The sequence below is a fragment of the Acomys russatus genome, chromosome 15 (assembly GCF_903995435.1).
Source record: "Acomys russatus chromosome 15, mAcoRus1.1, whole genome shotgun sequence".
In the NCBI taxonomy this organism is placed as follows: Eukaryota; Metazoa; Chordata; class Mammalia; order Rodentia; family Muridae; genus Acomys; species Acomys russatus.
This window is the reverse complement of record NC_067151.1, coordinates 52,598,897-52,622,990: the sequence shown is the minus strand read 5'-3', so window position 1 is coordinate 52,622,990 and position 24,094 is coordinate 52,598,897. Positions and strand designations below refer to the sequence as shown.

The window sequence follows — 24,094 nt, the reverse complement described above, 5'->3', positions numbered from 1 at the left end:
GTCCCAGCACCCACATGGCACCTCATCTCCTTCATAGCTCTAGTTCCAGGAAGTCAAATGGCTTCTTGACCTCCTCAGGCACTGAATGCCTTCAGAGCACATGCATATATACGTGCAGGCAAAATACCCACACAAATAAAATAAATCTAAAAACAATGCTTAAAGGTTAATAAGCCACTAGCCATTAGTATCAGTGTTATTTTAAGAGACACATAACTTTTATAAAACAAAAACACGTTTTGTCTGGAACCCCCAGTGGCTACACCCATCAGGATTACAGAAGAATTTTCTACTAGGCATCACACAGTCAGCATACTGTACTAAGAACCAGAGAGGGCAACAGAAACCAAGGAACAAAACATCCACCCGTCAAAGAGAAGACTAGAAAACCAGCACCTAGAGTCATAGTCCTCTCAGTCCTAGATGCCTAGATGCCAGCATAAAAACACAGTCACAGCCAGGATGGTATGTCTCCACTAGAGCCCAGCAATCCTACAATAGCAGGCCCCAAGTCTTCCAACATGGCTGAAGCACAAGAAAAAGACCTTAAAATAGCCTGTGTGAATATGATAGCAGTGCTTAAAGAGGAAATTAACAAACCCCTTACATCTGTGAAAGCACAAACAAACAGTGGCAGGAAATGAATAAAACAGTTCAAGATCTGAAAATGGGAAATTTAATCAACAAAGAAAACCCAAGACGAGGGAAATCTGAAAGTGAAAATTCAGGAGCTGGAACAGGAACCTTAGAGGCAGGGCTCATCAATAGAATGCAAGACATGGAAGAGAGAATGTCAGGCATTGAAGACATGCTAGAAGAAATGGATACATCACATGTTAAACCTTAAAAAAAATAATCCTGATAGAAAACATCCAGGAATTCTGTGACACTTGAAAAGACCAAACATAAAGAATAATAAGAATAGAGGAAGAAGAAACCAAGTTCAAAGGCACAGAAAGTATTTTCAACAAAATCCTAGAAGAAAATGTCCCTGACATAAAGAAGGAGATTCCTGTAATGGTATAAGAAGCCGCAGAACACCAAATAGACTGGGCCAGAAAAGAAAGTCCCCTGGGCACATAATAATCAAAGCACTAAACGTACAGAAAAAGAAAGAATATTAAAAGCTGCAAGTGGAAAAGCCCAAGTAACATCTACAAGCACACCTGTTAGAATAATACCTGACTTCTTAATGGAGACTCTAAAAGCCAGAAACACCTGGACAGATATTCTATAGACTCTCAAGAGACTTCAGGTCCCAGGCCAGACAGCTATACAACTATACCTAGCAAAACTTTCAGTCTTCATAGATGATGAAAATAAGACAGTCCATGATAACTCCAAAGAATAATCCCAGAGCAGCACATCGAAAGACGGGAAACACACACACACACCACAACAGCAACATAACAGGAGTTAACAAGTACTGCTCATTGGTATCTCTCAACATCAGTTGTCTCAATTTCCCAGTAAAAAGAGACAAACTAACAGAATGGATTTGAAAACATGATCCACCCTTTGGCTGCATCCAAGAAATATACCTTAAAATCAAGTATAGGCATCACCTCACAGTGAAAGGATGGAAAGATATTTTAAGCTAATGGAACTTAGAATCAAGCTGGTGTAGCTATTTTATTATCTGACAAAATAGACTTCAGATCAAAACTGATTCAGAAAAAAATTGGGAAGGACACTACATACTGACCACACAGGGAAAATCCACTGAGAATATTCCAAGTCTTACACAAGGGCACCTAAGTTCAATGAAGAAACACCACTACAGCTAAAATCACATATTGACCCTCACATACTGATAGTGGGAGACTTCAGACCCCTGCTCCCACGAATGCACCAGACATCCAGAGAAAAACTAAACAGGAGTGCTGGAGTTAAGTGATGTCCTAATCAAATGGATCTAAGTAGACATTCACAGGATATTACAACCAAACACAAAAGCATATACTGTCTTCTCAGCAACTCCTGGAACTCTTTCCAAAGTCAACCCTATATGCAGATACAAAGCAAGTTTCAACAGATTTAAGAGAAACAACACTGCATCCTGTGTGAGCAGCATGGGTTAGAATGAGATCAACAACAACAGGAACAACAGAGAGCTTACACACCTGTGGACACTGAATGCAATATGGGTCTAGACAAAAATTAAAGACTTTCTAGAACTGAATGAAAATGTTATACAGCAAACCCAAAGTTATAGGACAGAGTGAAAACGGTTCTAAGAGACGTTTAAGTACCTACATTGAAAAACTGTGGATATCTTATACTAATAACTTAAAAGTACACCTGAAAGTTCTAGAACAAAAAGAAGAAATTATATCCAAAAAGAGGAGACAAGAAATAATCAAAATCCGGACTGAATTCACTAAAATAGAAACGAACAACAACAAAAAAATCAATACAAAGAATTGATGAAAGAAAGATTTGGTTTTATGAGAAAATTAATAAGATTTTTCAAACTCTTATCCAAAATTAAGCAAAAGGTGGGGAGAGAATATCCAAATCAACAAAATTAGGTATGAAAAGTGGGACAACAGACACTGAAGAAATCCAGAGAATCCTAAGGATATACTATACTATTCCAAATTGGAAAATCTAAATTGATTAAATTCTAGAAACATACCACTTTAAAAAGTTTAATCAAGACCAGATAAGCAGTTTAAACAGACCTATAACCCCAAGTGAAATAGAAATAGCTACTAAAAAAATCTCCCAACCTCTCTTAGAAGAAAAAGTGGGGAAGAGCCTGGAACGCATTGGCACAGGAGACAGCTTCTTGAACAGAACACCAATAGCCCAGGCCTTAAGGTCAACAATTAATAAATGGGACTTCATGAAGCTGAGAAGCTTCTGTAAGGCAGGAGACGCTGTCAGCAAAACAAAGCGACAACCCTACCTCTGACAAATGTCTAATATCCAAAATATATAAAGAGCTCAAGAAATTAAACACCACCAAACCAAATAACCCAATTCAGAAATGGGCTCAGAATTAAACAGAATCCTCAACAGAGGAATATTGAATGGCTGAGAAACACTTAAAGAAATATTCAGTGTCTTTAGTCATCAGAGAAATGCAAATCAAAACAACTCTGAGATTCCATTTTACACCCATCAGAATGGCTAAGATCAAAACCACAAGTGATAGCACATGCTGGCGAGGATGTGGAGAAAGGGGATCACTCCTTCATTGTTGATGGGAATGCAAACTTATATAACCACTTTGGAAATCAATCTGGCACTTTCTCAGAAAACTATCAATAGGGCTACCTCAAGACCACTCCTTAAAATATACCCAAAAGATGCTCTCCCATACAACAAGGACATATACTCAACCATGTTCATAGCAGCCTTATTTGTAATTGCCAGAACCTGGAAACAACCTAGATGTCCCTCGGTCAAAGAATGGATAAAGAAACTGTGGTACATTTACACTATGGAATACTACTCTGCTATTAAAAACAAGGAAATCCTGAAATTTTCAGGCAAATGGATGGAACTAGAAATATCATACTGAGGGACTTAACCCAGACCCAGAAAGGTATACATGGTATATACTCACTTATAATTGGATACTAGCCCAAAAGGGATGTCCTATGAAAGTCTTCACTTAACAGGAGATTGGGATAGATGCTGGGACTTCCTCTTGGGACTCTGGATAGGAGAAGTATGGGAGAATGGGGAAATAGAACTATCCAGAGGGTCCTAGAAATCTACAAGAAGACCATTATGGCTTACAGATCTGGACCTGGGGGCAGGGGGAGGGAGTTGCTCAAACTGTTGTACCAACCAAGGACAATGCATGCAGTAAACCTAGAACCCCTAATCAGATATAGCCAATGGATAGCACATTCTCCACAGTTGTGTGGAGAGTTGGGATTGACTCTGACATGAACTCTGGTGCTCCATATTTGACCACTTCCCCTCTGTGGGGAGGCCTGGTGGCACTCAGAGAAAGGATAAGCAGGCTACCAGGATGAGACTTGATAGGCTATGACCATATGGTCGGGGGAGGAGATCCCCTTCTGTCACAGACCTAGGGGAGGGGAATAGGGTGAAAGAGGGAGGGAGGGAGGAACGGGAAGATACAAGTGAGGGGATAACAATTGAGATGTAATCTGAATAAATTAATTAAATAAATAATTTTTAAAAAGTCTCTCAACCAAAAGGAAAAAAAAGCCCAAGGTTAGATGATTTTAGTGCAGAATTTTGCTAGACATTCAAAGAGTTAATGCCAGTATGCCTCAGATTCTTTCACAAAACAGAGAAGAAACATGGCCCTATTTATTTTATGAGACCACAGTTGCCTTGATAACCAAACCACATAAAGACTCAAGAAAGAAAGTTACTAATCCATTTCCCTTACAAATATAGATAAAACAAAAACAAAAACAAAAAAACTCACAGGGGGAGGTAATCCCCCTCAGGAACAGTCATAGGGGAGGGGAATAATGGGAAAATGGGGGGGGGGGAGGAATGGGAGGATACAAGGGATGGGACAAACATTGAAATGGAACAAGAATAAATTAAAAAAAAAAAAAACTCAACAAAATACTTGCAAACCAAATCCAAGAACATATCACAAAGATCTTTCACCATAATCAAGTAGGTTTCATCTCAGAGAGGCAGGGATGGTTAAACATACATAAACTGATAAATGTAATCCACCATATAAATACACCAAAAGACAAAACCCCTATGATCATCTCATTAGATATATGAAAGGCCTTTGACTAAATCCAGCCAGAGAAAACAAAAACCAAGAAAAGGAAAGTCTGCTAGATACCCATATCTGAATAACTTAGTGTTTCCACCATTTGCTTTGTTTAAATGAGTTCTATTAAAGCAGGGGTTGGGCCTGACTCAGAACTCAAATGAATGTGCCTGTCTACTCCTTGAGATAACTGAGCCATGACACCTTTCCGTGTGACAAAAGCCCTATATGGGTGCTTTCTGTTGTATCATACAGAAGGAAAAGACTTACTGTTACTGCTTTATCAGGGACACTTTGTATATCCCTTTGTTTTTTATTATGTGGATGACAACAGGGCTGTGAATCTAGGTGGTAGGACAGTGCTGATAGTTGCTGGAGGTACCACTGCTTTACCCGGTTTGTTTTGACATGTCACTGTTGGTATCAGTGTAATTAAAAAAAAAAAAAAAAGAGGCAGATGATATGTGAGTTGTGGTGAAAGTAGTTGGGCCTCATGCCCTCTGTGGAACTGTGAGGTGAGAACTACTTTTTCTTCCTTGGTTGCTTCCTTTTTATTTGCAAGGTGTACTTAGGTTCTCCAGAAGAATTTAACAGAGAGTGGGGTGGAGAGGGACGGAGGGAGGGAGGGAGGGGGAAAGGAAAGAAAAGAGGATTTCTGGTTGAGTTAAAGAAATTAAGTCTGTCAAACCGTGGTGGCGCACGCCTTTCATCCCAGCAGTTGGGAGGCAGAGGCAGCCGAATCACTGTGAGTTCAAGGCCAGCCTGGTCTACAGAGTGATTCCAGGACAGCCAAGGCTACATACAGAGAAACCGTGTCTCGAAAAACTTAAAAAAAAAAAACAAACAGAAAGAAAGAAAGGAAGAGAGAAATAAAAAGAAAGAAAGGAAGGAAGAGAGAAATAAAAAGAAAGAAAGAAAGAAAGAAAAAGAAGTTGATTCATGGGCTGGAAAGATGACTCAGAGAATCTGTATTGTGCAGCTATGGACCTTCTGGGACGCCTGTGCAATCTGTGTCTCCCTCATTATCTTAGGGGGTACTGCCTATATATATTAGTTGTAAAGCCCAGTGAAAATGAAAACTTGGAACCTCACATAAAGTGATCTTGTCCTGAAGACGGTGTCAGAGCAGTGAGCCAAGTGGACCCCATGTGTTTGTGCTGGTGAGGTTTGGGGAAAAACTTGATACAAACTAGAATCGCCTAAGAAGATGGAACCTCAGTTGAGAAACTGCCCCCCTCAGATTGGCCTGTGGATTTATCTGTAGGGCATGGTTGAAGCCGGAGGGCCCTGCTCTCTATGTGCAATAAGACAGCCAGCTGAGCAAGCCACTTGGAGCGAGTCCCTGGGGCAAGCCAGTAAGTAGCTTAGTGGCTGATCCTCCATGGCTCAGCTGCTTCTTCCAGGTTCCTGCTTGGGCTCCTGCCTTGGCTTCCTTCAGCAATGGACTGTAACCTGTGAGCCAGTAAGGCTCTTTTGGTCAGTGGTTTATCACTGTAACAGAAAGCAAACCAGAGCAGTGTCTTACATACATTAGTTATATTTGTTACTGAAAATCTTTCTGTAGTCTCTATCTCCCTGAAAAGCCCCAGACCTGAGCTGTTCATTACAGTGATTCTGACCTGTGTCCTAAACTTGAGCTGTCCCTTAAGCCGATGATTACGACCTGAATAGTTACCTGTCAGTAAACGACAAAGCTGGGTTTTCCCACCAGTTGTGGTTGTACACACTGTAATCCCAGCACCAGGAGGCAGAGGTAAGAGGGGTGCTACGAATTCGAGGATAGCCTGGCCTACGGATTGAGTTCTAAGCCAGCAAGAGCTGTATAGCAATAGCAAGACCCTGTCTCAACAAACATGCAGACAAAATCCCATCAGGATTTTAGCCTTACATGCCAGCATAGTGAAAGTAGTTTTTAACCCCTCCTTCCATACACCCACCCATCACTATACATCGTTTAAACAACATTTTTAAACAGTTGAAAATCTACTTTATTGCAGACCGTTTCACTTTGAAAAAAATGAATAAATAAAAGATAAGTAAACAACCAACCCAGAAATGTGGTTTTAACTGATATTTTTTTCAATCTTGCTTGTTATCTACTTTGAATATGCTATTATCTTTTTTTCTCATTGGCTCCTCTTGTTCCTTTGTGTAAAGATGCTGCCGCTGGTCTTTTTCTGTCTCTTGTCCTGTCTGAGTTAAGACACAGTGGCTAATTTCCTTTGTCATCACAAAGTGTGTCTAACTGCTTGTGCTGTGCCCTGCAGTCCACTCTGATCCAGAATCAGCTGTGAGAGCAAAATAAATCCTAAGAGGAAGCCAGTCTTAGAGGGGGCTGGAGGCACTCTATGCCTCTCCTCAGGAGCTGGGGACCCCTGTGCAAAGGGATGCCTCTAGGGAAGGTGCATGTACCCTTTCTCATTTGGAAGAATATTTTGCTTTACATAATATCTGTGTTCTTCCACATGGTCTGGCTTCTTGGTAAATCACACATTTTCTAGGCATTTGATCTTAGTGTTGATTGCTTGCTTGTATTTGGATGTCTTTTTATTATTACCATTGGGTTGGTGAGGAAATATTTAATATTTTTGATTCAATGTGTGTTTTTTTTTTTTTTTTATATGTCCTAGAAGGAAGCATTTATTTCCTATTAAACACAACTTGACAAGAAAGTAAGGTTGGTTATGTGTCCCCTGAAGCAGCTCTTTGGTAAGCCTCTCCTACAAGGAGCAGACTCTGCGTACGTCTGGCCATTGTTGAACTGGCCGAGATAACTTCTGAAGTTCCCTTGTGGTCTGTTTTTTCTAGTCCTATGCATATTACATTTTGGGGGTCAGTTTTGGACTCAGTTTGGGATTTGGGATTTGTTTATTTATTTATGTGTGGGAACAGTGAACATTGTCTTAAATATGTGTTTATATTAGTAGGCTGATTTAATTTTTCAGAAAGCATTTAAAAGATTTTCTGTTTAGAGATACTCTATTTTAAATTACTTTTCAATCACTTTCTTTAAAATATTAAGATAGGAAGAGCTGAACAACTCTGTTCATAGTGGGGAAGTCTACCTATTAGTGCTTCCATGTGAAGTTATCATCATTGTCTTTTAAAACAAAATCATCCTGAAAATCATTTTGCAAAGTACTTGGATTCTCATTTCTAAATAGTAAGTTGTTGAGAAATAGAAAAATTTGCTTGTTAATATTTGATCTCCAGGCTGGAGGAGTAGCTCAATTAGATTGTTGTCTAATATTCATGAAATCCTTGTGTTTAAATAGGAATAGGAAAAGAAACAACAAATTTTTAGTCAGTAGAATCTTTGAAAACAGTATTGAGAATCACATAGTTTATAGTTTATGGCCCCCCCTCTTACAATATGAGGCCTCATGGGTTCTATATTGATGTCCTTGGATCAGCCCTGTAGAATTGACAGTTTGTTAATTCATTTAGGAGTGGAATCGGTGTTCATATTACTGGTCTACCTGCATTAACAGTTCCATAGGAGGAAATCAGCACAAGGTTATTGTTTCCAGCCATCTATGACATTAACTGCTGAGTTGGCCAAACCTTTGGTGCATGAGACATTTAGAATATTTTGAAGGCATAAAAAGGCCCTTCTTGAATGTTTATGATGTACCTATCTGTTAGATGTTTGTCAGTTAAACCCTCAGTTCAGCCTACTAGGCAGTATTGCCCTGTCTAGGAGATAAGTTCACAGAGGCCAGTGAGATGAAGGGGCATATCCGGTGTCCATGGTTTCTTGCATGTAGTAAATCTTTAGTCATATAGGTATGTTGGCTTATCTTGTAAAATTTGATAAGCAGGAGGCTGAGGCAGGAGTTCGTTTTGTGTTGGCCATCTACTGCTGGGTATGGTCCCAGAGGCATTGGAGGACACAGAGGAAGCAAGGACTTCTAAACACAGACAATTGAGGCACATTTGAGTTCATGGAGACTGAGGCAACTTGCACAAGGCCTTCATGGCTCTACACAGATAGGGTCCTGTAGCTGAGAGGAGGAGATACATGCCCCATCCCTAACCCAGAAGCTATCTCCAGTTGGTAATCACATTCCATTTTAATATAGCTGCTATGCAGCACCTTCTCCTAAGTGTGTTCGTGTCCTTAAACCTACTTAGCTTCTTATCCTTTTCCTAAATACTGATCCTGTTTTCTGCCACTAGAATACAGTGTTCACATCCTGTCCCTCCTAGGACAGGGTAGCTGGGATGCTGTCACTCACACAGCTCTTCAGCACAGATTATGATGGGACATCCTCCTTTTCGTATATCTGATGATATAACCTGTAATTACCTTAGGTTCTCAGGAATCACGCTCCACCCATACAGAACCTTTTGGCTGGATCAGTTTTATAGACCACCTTTCTAACTCTTTCTTTTTTATCTAAGTGCAGATCTTCATGTTCATCTCTTTGAAATTTGGATTTCCCTTCTCTTTTGACCTATCAGGTTATAAATCTCCTAATTCTATTAAAGACTAAATGAATGAAAGAATACGGCCTGTTTCCTCATGTTAAAGGCTGCAGTAACCTCTCACGTTTGCTTTGAAATATAAATGGAATCATTTAGGTCTTTATGCTGTTTGAACAACTACTGTGTATTAAGTTCTAGGATCATTATCAGAAATAAAATCTTCCCATGGCCCAGGACCTCAGTGAACCTATCATAACAGTTCCTGATGCAGTATCTCCCATTTTGTTAAATAAACAGAAGGAGCATTAGCAGCTCATTGTGTTCATGCAAATGTATTAGTCACAGAGGATACATTATAGCAAATTAGCAGCGAAGGTATAATTCTTTATGTTTGGCGTGTTGCTTTATGAACTATAGCAGGAAGCCTTGTGTGAAGGAAGCCTTTCCTTGGGAAAAGGCACTGAGGCATTTTTCAGTCAGCATTTAAGGACTCCACCTCTTAAACCTTGAGCACTGCAAGGTTGAGGTCTGGCCTTTTCTTAAAATAGGTTCAAGGAAATGAAGTAAGCCTATTCAGTCTGCTATTAGAGAACTCTCTTTTCAAATAAGTGTGTTTCTAAAAGTCCAGTGCTGGAATTTCTGGTGACTCACAGGTTTTGTTCCTGTTTCTCTGATGTCCTCACCTTGTCATCTTTCAACCTTTTTCTCCTCACTGCTATGTATGAATGTGGAACATAGCAATTACCACATTAATTTCTCAATTATGAGTCACATGCAATGTAAACTTGTTGTCAGGAAGTTTGTTTTATTGAGAGAGAAACCACCTAAAGTAAAAATTCCTTCGGAGTATGTATTCTGAGAGTATTGGGCCATCTTGATGTATACTCCATTAGATAATTCAGACATGGCTTCCAGGAGGTTTTTTGGTGGTGGTGGTGGTGGTGGTGGTGGTGGTGGTGGTGGTGGTGTGTGTGTGTGTTTCCAGACAGGGTTTCTCTGAACTTAGTTTGTAGACTAGGCTTGTCTCGAACTCATAGAGATCTGCCTGCCTCTGCCTCCTCAAGTGCTGGGATCACAGTCATGTACCACCATGTCCAGCCACTTCCAGGAGTTTTGAAGCCAGCCTTTACCTTAAATTCAACTGGGATATGTAGTTAGCATTTTTTAGGTGACAGGCAGTGTGCCTACTTCTTTTGTATTTTATATCATAATTGAGTTATTTTTTAATAATGACTTGGATGTACCAATGCATAGATGAACTCCGTGACCACTTGCAGAAGTATATTCAAGGATTAAATAGATTATGTGAAGATGTACAACTAAGATATAAAAGGTTTATCAGGAGGGTCCTGGTGGTTCAACCCTATAATCTCAATTATTTGAGAATCTGAGGCCCGAGGATTACAAATTCAAGGCTTACTGGGACTCCAGAGTAAGTCCAAGTTCAGCCTGGGAAACTTGAGGCTATGTATCCAGATAGAAGAGAGGTCTGGGAAGTAGCTCAGTGGTAGAGTGTGTGCCTGGCATGTGCAGAGGGCCAGGTCCAATCTCCAGCAACACCCCACACACCCGCAAACCAACTTTTCCTTTTTGAAAGATTTTTTTTAAGGGGGAAGGGAGTTTGACAGTTCATATGTGTGCCTGCCTGCTTTGGTTTCTGTGTACAATGTGGGTGTAGGTGTATGTGGAGGCCAAAGACACCATCAGAAGACAGCATTTCCTTTAGCCGGGATGCCTTTGCACTCGGGAGGTTTGTGAACGTGTACTCTACTTTTTAAACATTGTAACTAGAGTTTAAAAGTTCCTCAGAATTGAAGTTCTCCACAGAAAAGATTCTGTTTTGTTTTTCCTAGGTCTGTTTAATGTTACTAAGTCTAGACTGCTAAGAGATGGGGCTAAATAGAATTAGAGCTACTTGTAGACCACATAGTTTATCTTTACTCATGTAAATTGTAGTATAGGATTCTTCTAATCTTGGGTTCATTTTATTTTGTAACTAGTACCTGACATAGTTGTGCCAGTGTGTAAGGTAGTGTGGCTGATAAGCTTCCAAGTTGTCAGCACTGAGTCTTAAGGTATGAATGTTGTGAGGCATGAGGCCAGGCTCAGAAGCAGTCCTGCCAAGCCTCAGCACAGAGACGCTGCAGTGCCTGAGGATGTGTGAGCTTCTTACTTCATCTCTCAGGTTTCTGCATTAGGTTAGTTTCCTTCTTGAGAGAAGTGACACATATTTGCAGAGAGAGGCAGAGTAAGTGGGAAACCTTCCTATTATAAGGCAAGACACCATCGTTATGAAGCTACTGAAAATTGAGGAATTGTTGGCACATAGATGTGTTAGGACATGGGCTAGGTGACAAATGTGGAGTTTGATTGTCTAGGCCTTGACTCAGTCACTTCCATATTGTGACAAATATATATGACAATTGAGTTTACATTAAATATACAGGTCAGTTATTTAGCATTGTTATTTAGCATAACCACCATCCACCTTCAGTACTTTGCATCTTCCAGTCTCAGACTAATCAATAATCAATAAATACCTCCCTCCCCTGTGCACACTCCTGGCAGACACCTACCGCTGGCTGTCCCTAAAAACTTGGCCAGCTTAGACACCCAGAACTGAGTGGCTTAAAGCGTTTCTTTTTTCATAACTGACTTACTCCACTTAGCTCATTGTCTTCCAGGTGTACTCTGCTATAGTGCGTACTACCTTTGAAGGCTGAATCATGTCCCGTTGGATATAGATGCCACTTTTAATCTGTGCATTTGTATGTTGATTTTGGTCAAATTCCTTATTCTTAGTACCTTTTGCATTTGAGTTATACATTACAGAATGTTATTTGAAATTTTGACAGGATGTAGTCTCAAGGATAAAATGTAGCCTTGCTCAGTGTCCTTTTCTAGTCAATAAAAATTAGATGTGCCTGTTCAACACAATTGTGGGTAACCACGCTGTGCACTGTGCTTCGGGTGTACAGTCAGTCATACATGGTGGTGGCCATTATGGACTTAGAGTGTATGTGGGGAGGTAGAGTAACTGCTTAAATAGTATTGTGAAAAACTGTTACACCACAGCTGTATTACTATCAGCAATGCTGTGCTAACCCTGGGATGGTGTTTTAGCAGCATGCATTGTGAGATGGAATGAGAAACAAAATGAGAGTGCTTAGGTGGAGGAAAGAACCTACAAAGACCTCTCGGCCTGTCCGGGAAGCAAGAGAAACTCAGGAGATCTAGAGTGAGTGTGAGCATATAAATCTTTCTTAAAGTATGCATGCGTTTATTTGCATGCACGTGCCACAGCTCACAGATGGAGGTGAGAAGAGGGCTTGTTCTCTTCTTCCACCCTGCCGCTCTGGGACCCAGACCCAGGTTGTCAGACTCGGCAGCAAGCATCGTGCCCACTGAGCTGTTTCACCAGTCCAAAGTGTACACATCTTGGAAGCTGTGACGACAGTTTTCTTTCTTTTTGTTTGCTACAGTGGCACATTTTAACCTGTATGAGGAACATAGAAGATGGAAGATAGATGTGAAATGACGAGGCTTTAGTTTTCAAAGAGCTTGGAAAGGATGTGGCAAACGGGTAGCATGTACAATGAGTCCAGACTGTTGATTTTTGTAGTTATGAAGGTAAAACAATAATTTCTGGGTTCGGAGGATAGCAGCAGAGATGAAGATTAAAAAAAAAAAAACTACTTTTCTCGAGTTAAGTTTCATTTTTAAAAATTAGATATGATGGGTGTTATGTGGAATGGGTGTTGAAGATAACTCCATAATATATAAACCTGTATCAGACCAAAGTAGCCTTTTATCTGCATAAAATATGAGATAGAAAAACAGTGAAAGCCTGAAATGGGGAATTCTTGCAAGACTTGGTTGTGAAGAGTGGGAAGAGATTAAGACTAGACAGGAAAATATGTCTAAGGAAGAGTCTGGTTGAACTTTGTGTTTGAGGTAGGAGAGACATGGACGTAAAAAGTTGATGTGGCCGACCTTTGGTTGGGAGCAGTATGTTCACATTTGTAGAAATGATGGTGAGTAATATAAGGACTCTAGGAAGGGGGCAGGAGGAAGGGAGAAGAACCTACCATCACTGTTGGAAAGAAGAATTGCCTTTTGTTATGAACAGCAGGATGGATGCAGTCTTCAGACAGACAGGAGGCCCAGTAGGAAGCCCCAGTGTCAAAGGCCACTGGTAGAGATGCCATATTTTCCACAGTAGAGCTGATTGTGAGAGCTGATGGGAGTGTCTTTATTCCTCACCAGCTGCAATGCAGCCTCTCAGGTAACCCTGTTTGCACAGGTGAAATAAGAGTTTGTGGGAGAATAAAAGCATTTTCACTTAATTTTAGCTCCCCCTATAGAAGTTTGGTTTGTTAAAACAAAAACCAGGTGGTTTATTATAATATTATTGACAAGACCATATGTGCATGTGTGTGTGTGTGTGTGTGTGTGTGTGTGTGTGTGTGTGTGTGTGTGTGATGAAGGGCTCATCTTCTAATTTTAACAAAGCTTGCTAAGCATGCATTTTATAAATTTTTAAAGACATTCTTATTTACTGTGGCATAATAATACTTGAGGGTGGGGTAGAGGTCACATCGATTCCTTTCTCCCCACCTTGGTGGGAAAAAAAAAATCATATTTTAGTTCAAAGCTGTTCAAGTAAGTCCTTGCTCCGTTTTCCCACCCTGTCTTCAGTGATATTATTTGGAGTCAGCAATCAATGGATTCCATCCCTCTGAGACTTGCTTAACCTACAGCCGCTGATATAATACAGGCAAGAGCTTGTTACTTTATCTGAATTGTCCATCGCTACCTTAATGAGTGAAATGGTTAAGAAGAGGAGGGGGCGAGCCTTAAGGAATGTGTGTGCCGTTTGAGCTGAATATTTCAGCGTATATGGGGAGAGGGAGGGAGAGAGAGAAACCCACTTACATCACTAGAACCACATCGAGTGTGAGGCTTGCAGGTTAAGAGACAGACTACAGTGTCTTGCTTTCTGCGGGAAGCAGCAATGCCGTTTGTTTCCTAAGAGGGATTTTTTTTATTTAGAAAAGGAAGCTTTCTCTACCCAGGAAATGGCTTTCCTTGTGCGTTGCTATGCCAACTGCCTGCAGCCATGGTCCTCCAAAGTAAGCACAATAATGTAATTATATTGGTGTGTTGCATTCAGACTCATGATTCTTGAGATTGTGTGTGTGTGTGTGTGTGTGTGTGTGTGTGTGTGTGTGCATGTGCTGTGTTTCTGTCAGTGACTCCGGCTATCAGGCATGCTTATGTCGAGTGTGCGGGACAGACATCATTAAATTAAATGTCCATCAGTGTCATAGTGCTGAGATTAATTGTGCAAACTTGGTTAGTGGAGTGGGACAGAGATCACTGGTCACCACTGTCAGCATCATTAGCAGCTAGGGAGGAGGTCCTGATTCACACACTCTGCCCTGATTTCTCTCTCTCTCTCTCTCTCTCTCTCTCTCTCTCTCTCTCTCTCTCTCTCTCTCTCTCTCTCTCTCTCTCTCTCGGAGGGGTCTGTACGTGTGATTGCAAATGAAACAAGAGTGTTAACAATGCTCGGCTGAATGCTAGAGACTGGCTTTTCACTACCCTGGCTAATATAATTCTGTATTAAGCCTTTTGGAGGGGAGTCTGTGTGCAGTCAGCCATTTTAGCTCTTTTCCCCCCTTTTCTTTTGCCTCTTGTTCTTTAGCTTTAGAAATGATCTCGTTCTCTCAGACGCCTGAAGGCTGGGTGAGGTTCCTTCGGCCTTGTCAGAGCCTCAGAGGGTTAGAGTTTCAGTGTGTTAAAAATGGAGCCGAGCGCTGTCGTTCGGATTCCTTTTCCGTCTACAAGTGTGAAGGGTTTTTAGGCTCACCAGTAGTGACACTTTAAGCTGCAGCCTGGTTTCCCTCCTCCCTCTTTTTTCCCCCCTCTCTCTCGCTCCCCTTTTCTTTTAATTTCATGCTGTAGAGGGTGACTTGCCATCGTGAGAGGTTGGTACATGATGTGTAAATTCAGTTCAGCATATGTTCCTTCATTATGAAACCGCTGGCCGCGCCTGCTAGCCATGGAGTTCTGGGCCAGCAGGAGAAGCAGTCCGTAAGTATCCAGGCGCTGGCTGCCGCCTTCCGCCGCCGGCATCATGGGCTGCCTGGCTGGGGGGCAGGCAGTGTGGGGAGCAGGCGGGAGCTCTTTTCCATGGAGCCAGTTGCTCTTCTCCAGGGAGAAGCTGCGCTTTGGAGGGTAGTGATAGTCTGCTCAGAGGAGGGAGGGAGGGTGACTTACAGCTCACTTGCTCTTCCGATTTTGCTGTGATTTCTAAAAATCTTAAGCAAGACCACTAGCATTGAGAAATGCTGGACAGCAGATTTTTGTCATTAGAAAATAATGTAGTTCTCATTAAATGCCCAAGCCGTTTGAGAAACACCCCCTTCCCTTTTTTTTTTTTTTTTTTTTTTTGGGTTGAATTTAGTGAAACATTATGAGAGGTTCTGGCCCGTGGGAATCTGGCAGAGAATTCACATGAAGGTGGGTGGGAGGGTGGAGGGCTTTCGCTATTGATTTGGTAATAAAATCCATGGTGGTACACTTCTGACTTCCTACCATTTGTTAATTGGTGATGAACGTACACTGTATTGTTTTAATGCCACAGAAAAAAAATTACTGCTTCTTTGTAATTGGTCCCATGAGTCAGCTCTGTGATTGTCTTGTTGAAATCCCACAGGCGGCAACTGCTGTTTGTGAGAAACGTATTTCTGTGTCTGACTCCAGGTCAGAGCCTCCTGTTCCAGGAGTATGTGCACTCCTGTGGTGCTACTTTTGTGTCACCATGCCACAAGTTTTTTTTTGCCATTTTGCCAGTTCACAACATTGATTTGTGTGTGTGTGTGTGTGTGTGTGTGTGTGTGTGTGTGTGTGTGCACGCACGTGTGGGTGCACATATCATATATATATATATATTACATATGTCTATAATTCTCCAATTAAAGTGTTCAATTTTAGGCAGCTATATAAGCATTTTTATAACTGTCTCCTTATATATCCTAGACCTGTACATTATGATATAGGAATTAGCGTTAATGTATTCTAAGAAGTGATGCGATAGTGTCAAACTCTAAAAAAAATACATATAAACCACTAAAATCTTGAAAATTAGTAAATAAGATGCCATGGATTAGAGTAAGTAGGTGTACTTATGTGAATGTAATTTGGTTTTGTCATCACTAAATGAGAGCACTTTAGTTGGATGTAGGAGCGTGCCTTATGTGTAGTGACCCTGAGGTGGTGCCTCGCCTGTGATGAGCCTCCACTTCTTCCCTTGGAGCTGCTTGCTGGCAAACTTCACTTCCTCGTCTTGTCCCCACCCTGTCCTGGTGGGGCTCTAGGCATGTTTCCCTGATTAAATCTCTTCAGACGTAACCTAGAGAAGAGCAACCATTTACCTCATTGCATGGAAGAAAGGCTGTTAAAGAGAACTTCCACTGGAGTTTGATTGTAGTCCAGGGCTTTGGCACCCAGTGCCTTGTAGTTATAGCTTCCCGATAAAGAATACCTATCAGTCTGCACTTGAGGCACCTCAGCATAGTTGGATCGTAGGCTCATTGTGACCTTCCTCATGCAGCCTTTCCCAATAGGAAGGGGCAGCATTTAAATTCCTAATATTTAACAAGGAAATTATTAAAGAACCTTTGATTGGTAAAGGAAGCAAAACCTCTTAATTCTGTGAAAACCAGAGCTGTTGGAATAGAGAATATGTTACAAAGCAGCTCACTGACAGTGACACTGTGCTTCCTTCCACTCTCAGACGTGTTTCCCAACAAGCACTTTGTATCTCACTCAACAAATGAAATGCTGGGATTTGCACCCAAAGCACAGAGTGCAGGGTGCTGGCAGCTTGTGATTCTGAGGTCCTGCTGGCCATGGTTTAGTTCATTCTGATGGACATGTTGTCAGGATTCAGAACGCTGCACGAGGAGCTGGATAAGAGGAACAACTCTGGTCCTCAAGCAGTGGTGGTTCCGTCCACAGTGATGACCAGGATGGATAAGAAGGCGCTTTATTTTAGCTGACTTTAGTTGAGTCACTTCCACTAAAATTAAAAAATACCTCAGGTGTTGCTTCTCTATGGTCACTTTTACTAAATACACAGTTTGTGGCTTTTTAAATGGCTCCTCCGTGCCTGGGATTGTGGAAGGAAGTATGGTGCTAAGACAACGAAAACTTGTTTGAGGGATTCAGTTATCATGTTTTGTAAGGATCTTTCACATCGTACAGATTTTATATTGTGTTTTCTGCCTCACGAAGTGGACATCTCTGTTGCTTGCCACAAAGCAGATGCATAGTAAATACTCTTAGTGTTCTCATTTAATTGGCATTTTGGATTAGCGAGATCTTATTTAACCTTTTGAGCTTTCAAAACATTTGAATTTTGTGTATTTTCTCATCCCCATCCCCTTTCTTTGGGGCCCATTGACAATAAGAAGATAATTACAGAAATCCATCAGCACAAGACTGCTTTAAATTTATATGGTGCTTTTTAGTTGGCCATTGGAGGAATGCTGCCATTTTTTAAATATAGATACTTTGTGAGAGCTTGAAAATAAAACAGTGTTTACATTTCAGAGATGTGTTATAAAGCTGCATTTCAAAAACAAAACAAAAAAACCAAACAAACAACATGGTTGACACTAGTCGCAAATCATTGTTGTGTAGGAAAAGCTTTCATGGCATCTGGAAATTAGAGAAAATGTGGGATAGCATTAAAAGTCTTTCCTCAGGCCAGGTTGGTGGTGCACACCTGTGGCAGTGCTGGGATGCTGAGCCTAGAGGGTTGCAAGGTCAAGGCCAGCTTGGCTGCATAGTAAATGTCTTCTTTACTCAATACATCAGCTTTAAAAAAAAAAAAAAAAAAAAAAAAAAAAACCTACAATTTGAGGCAACTCTGAAACTGTGTAAATCCTTCAGATTGGCCACTTTAACATAATGGACTTGGAACTGTCAAACTCATAACCTGTTTTCCTTTTTTAAAAGTTTACAGAAAATAATTGATTTTGTTTTTTTACCTGAGATAATACTTCAAGTTATGATTAGCTACTAGGGCAAGGTGGTATACAGAGTGGCGTGCCTGCCTAGGTGGAAGGAATGACTGCCCGAGCTGTCACTATTGAGCATTTGCTATACACCAGGCACCACATTTTACAATGTCTTACTAAATTCCTACAACAAAGCTCTGAAGAGAGATGTAGGGCTTGCCTTTAGAAATAAAGAAACTGAGGTTGGTATGATGGTGCACCCCTTTAATCCCAGCACTCAGGAGGCAGAGGCAGGTGGATCACTGTGAATTGGAGGCCAACCTGGTCTACGAAGTGAGTCCAGGACAGCCAGGGCTACACAGAGAAATCTTGTCTCGAAAAAGAAAATAAAACAGAACACAGTACCCAACAGTGTACCTTGGCTATCATTTGCAGCCCAGGCTGTTATCTGGTGTTAAACCTAGGTCTAAGTTTACCAGCACCTAAGAGCACGTCACTCATTAGGCCAGATATCCTGTAATTTACACAGGACTATATATACTGTAAACTATATTATAACTTGGCAGCAGTATTGGTGATGGACCACAAAACTTTAAAAGTGCTGGCCTTCCCCCTGCTCTTTTATTCTTGGCACATATGACATTATGATCATTATTATAAAAGTAATGATATTGTGATGCAAAGTATTTAAAACATCGGTATATTACTTGGCGTACTCAAGATTGCAAGATAAATTAATCTTGAAGCTGGAGTGGGATGGCCTGGAAAGGATGTTATTTAGCCCCATTTCTTCCTCCTGGACGTCTGTGTCCTTCTTCCCGCTCCCAGCCCCCAGCTTTTTAACACAGTTGACCACCATTGGTTTAAGCCGCAGGTGGGAAACAGAAAAATAAATATTTATTTTCATTTGGAGGTTGCGTGGACCTTGCTGTGTGGCCCAGCTAACACTGAAGTGATCCTCCTGCCTCAGGATCCTGAGTACCTGAGCAGGAAGTAGGAGCCACCTCTCCTCACTTTGCTGCTTAACACTTGAAACAATATAGTTCATGTCTTAGTTTTCCTTAGCTGTTCCTCTGTAACTTCGGATTAACTTATCATAGTCACCTGGCCCCAGTGAAAGCCTTCTTACCTCTTGTTAGTGGCAAAGAGAGCCTTGTATTTGCCACTAGCTTTACCACGTAACCACCTCCCTCCATCTATGCTAGCTGTGACTTAGATAAACCATTAGATACATAGATACATTTTGTCATTTCCCTTCCCTTCCCTTCCCTTCCCTTCCCTTCCCTTCCCTTCCCTTCCCTTCCCTTCCCTTCCCTTCCCTTCCCTTCCCTTCCCTTCCCTTCCCTTCCCTTCCCTTCCCTTCCCTTCCCTCCCCTCCCCTCCCCTCCCCTCCCCTCCCCCCTTCCCCTCTTCTTTCCTTTCTTCTTACTTTGAATCAGGGTCTCCTATTTCTCAGCCTGACAGAAGACAATTTTGAACTTCTGATCGTCCTGTGTGCTGGATTTATAGGCATGTACCACCACAGCTAGTCTATGTTCTACTGGAGAGAGGTCCTGGAGCTTCATGCATTCTAGGCAAACACTTTACCACCCAAACCTCATCTCATAGTTAGGTTTCTCCTTTTCCTCTTCCTTTATTGGGGGTGGGGTGGAGATCCTCAATCCTTATCCTACCAAATATTTGAATTACATTCACATTTTATACGTTTCTTGGCCAAAAAGATAAAAGACCACTTAGCTTACATTGTCTAAATTCCTAAGGCCCTCTAAAAAGTTTTTTTTTTTGTTTTTTTTTTTGTTTGTTGTTTGTTTACTTGTATGGATGATTTTCTTCTCTGCTTTTTAAGTTTCAGGCAAGCTGGTCTGATTTTGAACAGTTGGCTCCTCTTCTTTCTAGTTTCTCAGTTTGCATTCACTGCACTTTGCTTGACCTGGCTCATTCCATCTCCAACTTTGTTGGTACTCTGTCTGGGTAGTAAGGATTCAGGAGCAAAAGTACGTAACATTTAATCTTGTTATTTCTTCTAATTGGTCCTTCGAAACAGGCTTGGCCTTATGGAGACATGAAAAACCCCACCTTGAATGAGATCTTCCCCCTCTGTGTACCATGTTATGAGTATGGTTGGAATTTAAAACTGTTTGTCAGCTCTTTTTTTTTTTTTTTTTTCTGTTTTCTTTCTTTTTAAATGTTTTTACATATACATTTATATTATTAAACATATATACAGTATATTACCTATAGCAAGAACCATGACACAATCAGGAATTATACAGATGTTACACTCTTAATGTTTTGGCTATTTGTATTTGACAGCCTTGAAGAAGACGTCTTTCCTATCCTGGTGCATCTAAATTTCTGAATGTAAATCAGTCTCCATCATATATTGTCATTATCAACTTAGAACACCTATCTAGACCTAAAAACATCTTCACCCCTAAACAACTAAGCTTCATTGTAAAACTAAGCTACCTGGTCTTCAACTCCCTCAGAGACTTGATTACTTGAGTATGCCGGGAGGGCAGGTTAGTTGCTTTCCAAATGAAAAGATGACAGAGACAGTTTGATACCTGAATAGTCACCCAAAACTCTCTATAATGTTGGAGGATCTTCTTCAGCCTTCTGGCCCCATATATCTGCTCTTAATGCAGAATAAAGAAGGCTTTTCAAGGCTGGCGGAGAACCACGTGGGCCCCAAAGCAGGGGCTGTACAGAGTGAGGGTACAGAAGAATGCAAGGACAGCAGACTCATCACTGTTGGCCTGGCCTGTGTTAGAGAGCAGTGCTAGGTCTGTTTGCCTGTGGCCTAGCACAAGTGTGATATATATTAACCAGACCAGGTTTAAGAAAACTTAATTGATAAAATAAGAACAAGCTCCCAGGGCATCCGTTTGACCTTATCTGTTTGCGTAGGTTAGGGTTGTCTCTTTTAACATCATTTGATTGATTCATTGCCCTTCACAATGGAAAACAGCTCTAGCACTAATTATAGACAGTTAGTTAAGACTCTTTCTCAGAGGTTAAAACCCCTTCTCCTCTTATCTGATTCCTATTTTCTCTATTATGACAGATCTGTTTCTTGAGATGAAATAAACTTATCTCTTGGGAAGGTTTTCCTCAGTGCTTGCTCGCAGAGAGGCCCAGAGGAAGTGAGATCCTATTGTATTGTTCAAGGACAAGGTCATCTTGCCTTGGATTCGGGCCAAGAAACCCTGGCAACAAATTAGATCTTTTTAGCCCTGTTAGAAGGGAAGAAATATATTTAGAAACTTGCCAAGGCATTACATGGGCTGCGTACGTGTGTGCAGTTCTGAAAAAGGTCTTTTTCATTGTAGTGCACATACGGTAAAAGCTCTGCCATTAGCCAATGGAAGCAGCATGCCTCATAGCCTTGCTTTTAAATATTGTTCAGCAATGATCCATTTGAAAGTACCTCAGAATAACATCAATTGATTAGTGAAATAGAGAATGCTTGAAGTACATTATTAGAAACTCAAGTATTTTTTCCCCCTCCATGATTTAACTGTTTAACTATTACACTTAAACATTTCATTGATCATTTCAGTGTCTCATCTTACTTAGGTCTTTGAAGTACCGATACATAATTTGCTCCAAATTAAATGCTCTGGACGTTTGGTACTAGAGGTATATTTATTTGTTAAATATAGTCTTCCATGTTGTTTTAGACTACAGTCTTGACTGTTTTATTCAGGTAAACTGTTAAGATTCTTCTGAGGGTCTAGCTCAGTAGAATAACTGTGCTTAGCATGGATGAGGCCATGCTTGGTCTCCAGCTTGCTTGAAAAGAGAACAGCTTGCTGCTGTTGTCTGTAGCCGTCTTTGTGCTTTTACAGCTTTCCTGTTCAGATCAGTAGTCATTGCCTGCAGATTTCATTTGGATTTTGGTTTGGTTATGAACGCAAAAAGTGATTTAAAAATAAAATAAGTTATATACTCTGTAGATATGCCGTGTACATGCATACAAAGAATTCTATATACGTGTAATTTAAGTGAACTGTTGTAAATGTGTCTTTAAGGTTCTACAGTCCTAGTTCTAAGATCTTTGTTTGGTCCTGTCCTTTTGTTTGTTTGGTGTTTGTTTATTTTATTTTATTTTTTTAGACAAAAGTCTCTTTACGTAGCCCTGGCTGTCCTGGGACCCATTATGTATATCAGGCTGGCCTTGAACTCAGAGAGATGCACCTGTCTTGGCCTCCTTCCTGTTGGCATTAAAGGCTTGCACTACCATTCCTGACTCATTTCTTCATTAAGAAATGGTCTTTATTTGTGGAAACATGACACATGTTTGTGATTATTTATATTTTCAGTACTACAATAGCAGCGCTTAATAGTGGCTTGAGTGTTGTACAGAGAGGTTAAAAAGAATAGTGCCTGGTTCTCAGAATATAGACTATTAAGTTAATGTGCAAATTGAGGCTAATATGAATGTACATTTGCCATTCTAATGCACATAAATGTGCGATATAACAGAGTACTCACAAAAGTGGCTTTCTGCACCAGACAGGGCATTCCTATGAGCTCATAGCCTTTGCCCACAGAGTTTCTTGTTGGCAGTAAAACAAGAACTGGACTATTTCACACTGTGCCATTTCTGTGAATTAAAATGAACTTCAAATCATAAGACTTACATGCAGTCATGTCATTTTCTTTCTTTCTTTTGTGTGTATGTGCGCATGTGTGTGTGTGTGTCAGAGACAGAGAGAAAGAGACACACAGAGAGAGAGACAGACAGACAGACAGGCAGAGGGGAGAGGATATGTAGATTAGGTAGATGATATATAGTCTTACTTGAGCCTACAGTGTATACTGTGTTCCTCTCTGTTCTTTTTTCACTCTTCAGTAGTTACACAAACACTCTGTGCATGTTTCAGATGACTTCATGCCAGATGAATGCACCAGATACTCCTGTTCATTAGAGAAACTGACTACAAAAACATGGGGGGGCATAAGTCAGTCCTTTGTTTTATTGATTAAGAAAGTGATAAGGTGAAAATTTTATTAATAAGATTATATTCTTTTGTGGAGAAACATAGATGCATTATTGTTTATATAGACTTGGCTTTATGATAGAATGAAGCATAACCCACTATATGTCTATACATATGTTCATATTTCATATACTAGGAGATACGTGTTTTTGTAAATATAAGTAACTCATAATCTCAATAATTTTGATATTTAGTAAAAGCTAAAAGTTTGCTAAGATTGTATAGAAGTAATCACTTATATTTAGTAACTGTAATTTGTAGGGGATGGGAAACACACTAACTCTTCGGATAACTGTCTTTATTTTCTGTTTTTATGAAGTCTTAAAAATACACATTACAGTGGCACCGTATTATGGATCATTTTCAGTAGGCTAACATTTCACTGAGTGTTATGAAAATGCCAGACACGGCATCATGCTTTTCATAGTAAAGGAAGGCAATGTAACGTGGCGGGGGTGGGGCCTGCGGAGTTGCCTTATGGTTACCTCTGCCCCAGAAAGAAAAGTGAACCAGTCATTTTAAACCTTTGATTTCAATATCTGCCACACATGAAAGTGTTCTTTTTGGTTTTTCTCAGCTATTCATCTACACTGAAGTTAGTGTGAATGTTGTGGCATACAGGTTTTGTGGGTGTTGTAGGGTGAGAGTTCTGTGCCTTTGGTAACAGTGAAAAGGAAGATTCTTAAAGTCGGGGTCTCTGGCTGTAGAGCTTGGGGCTGGTGGCTTTGGAGACCGGGTTAGCAGAAGCAGAGAAATGAGCACAGGTCATACCCATGTTTCCGGTTAGTAAGAACGTGAAGGACGAAATGACGGTTTTTATATGTCTAATGACTTTATGCTTTTCCTTTAAGGACACCTTTGATTCTTCTAATATTATCTAAAAAACAAATGTATGAGGCTTCATG

At 40.6% G+C, this 24,094-nt stretch overlaps 1 protein-coding gene across 7 annotated transcripts in view; it reads left to right on the top strand.

Annotated features, from left to right (window-relative positions):
• Window positions 1-24,094, top strand: part of Rapgef2 (Rap guanine nucleotide exchange factor 2) — a 222,095-nt gene that overhangs the window by 119,724 nt on the left and 78,277 nt on the right. Inside the window, exon 1 of one of the 7 annotated variants that reach the window (XM_051157317.1) lies at window positions 14,020-14,286. The exons of 5 other annotated variants lie outside the window; for them this stretch is intronic. In XM_051157317.1, coding sequence (XP_051013274.1) covers window positions 14,233-14,286 — 54 coding nt within the window. In that variant the 5' untranslated portion in view covers window positions 14,020-14,232. Of the gene's footprint in view, window positions 1-14,019; window positions 14,287-15,108; window positions 15,251-24,094 lie in introns of those variants that run through there. One more of the 7 variants, XM_051157316.1, reaches the window with a different exon arrangement.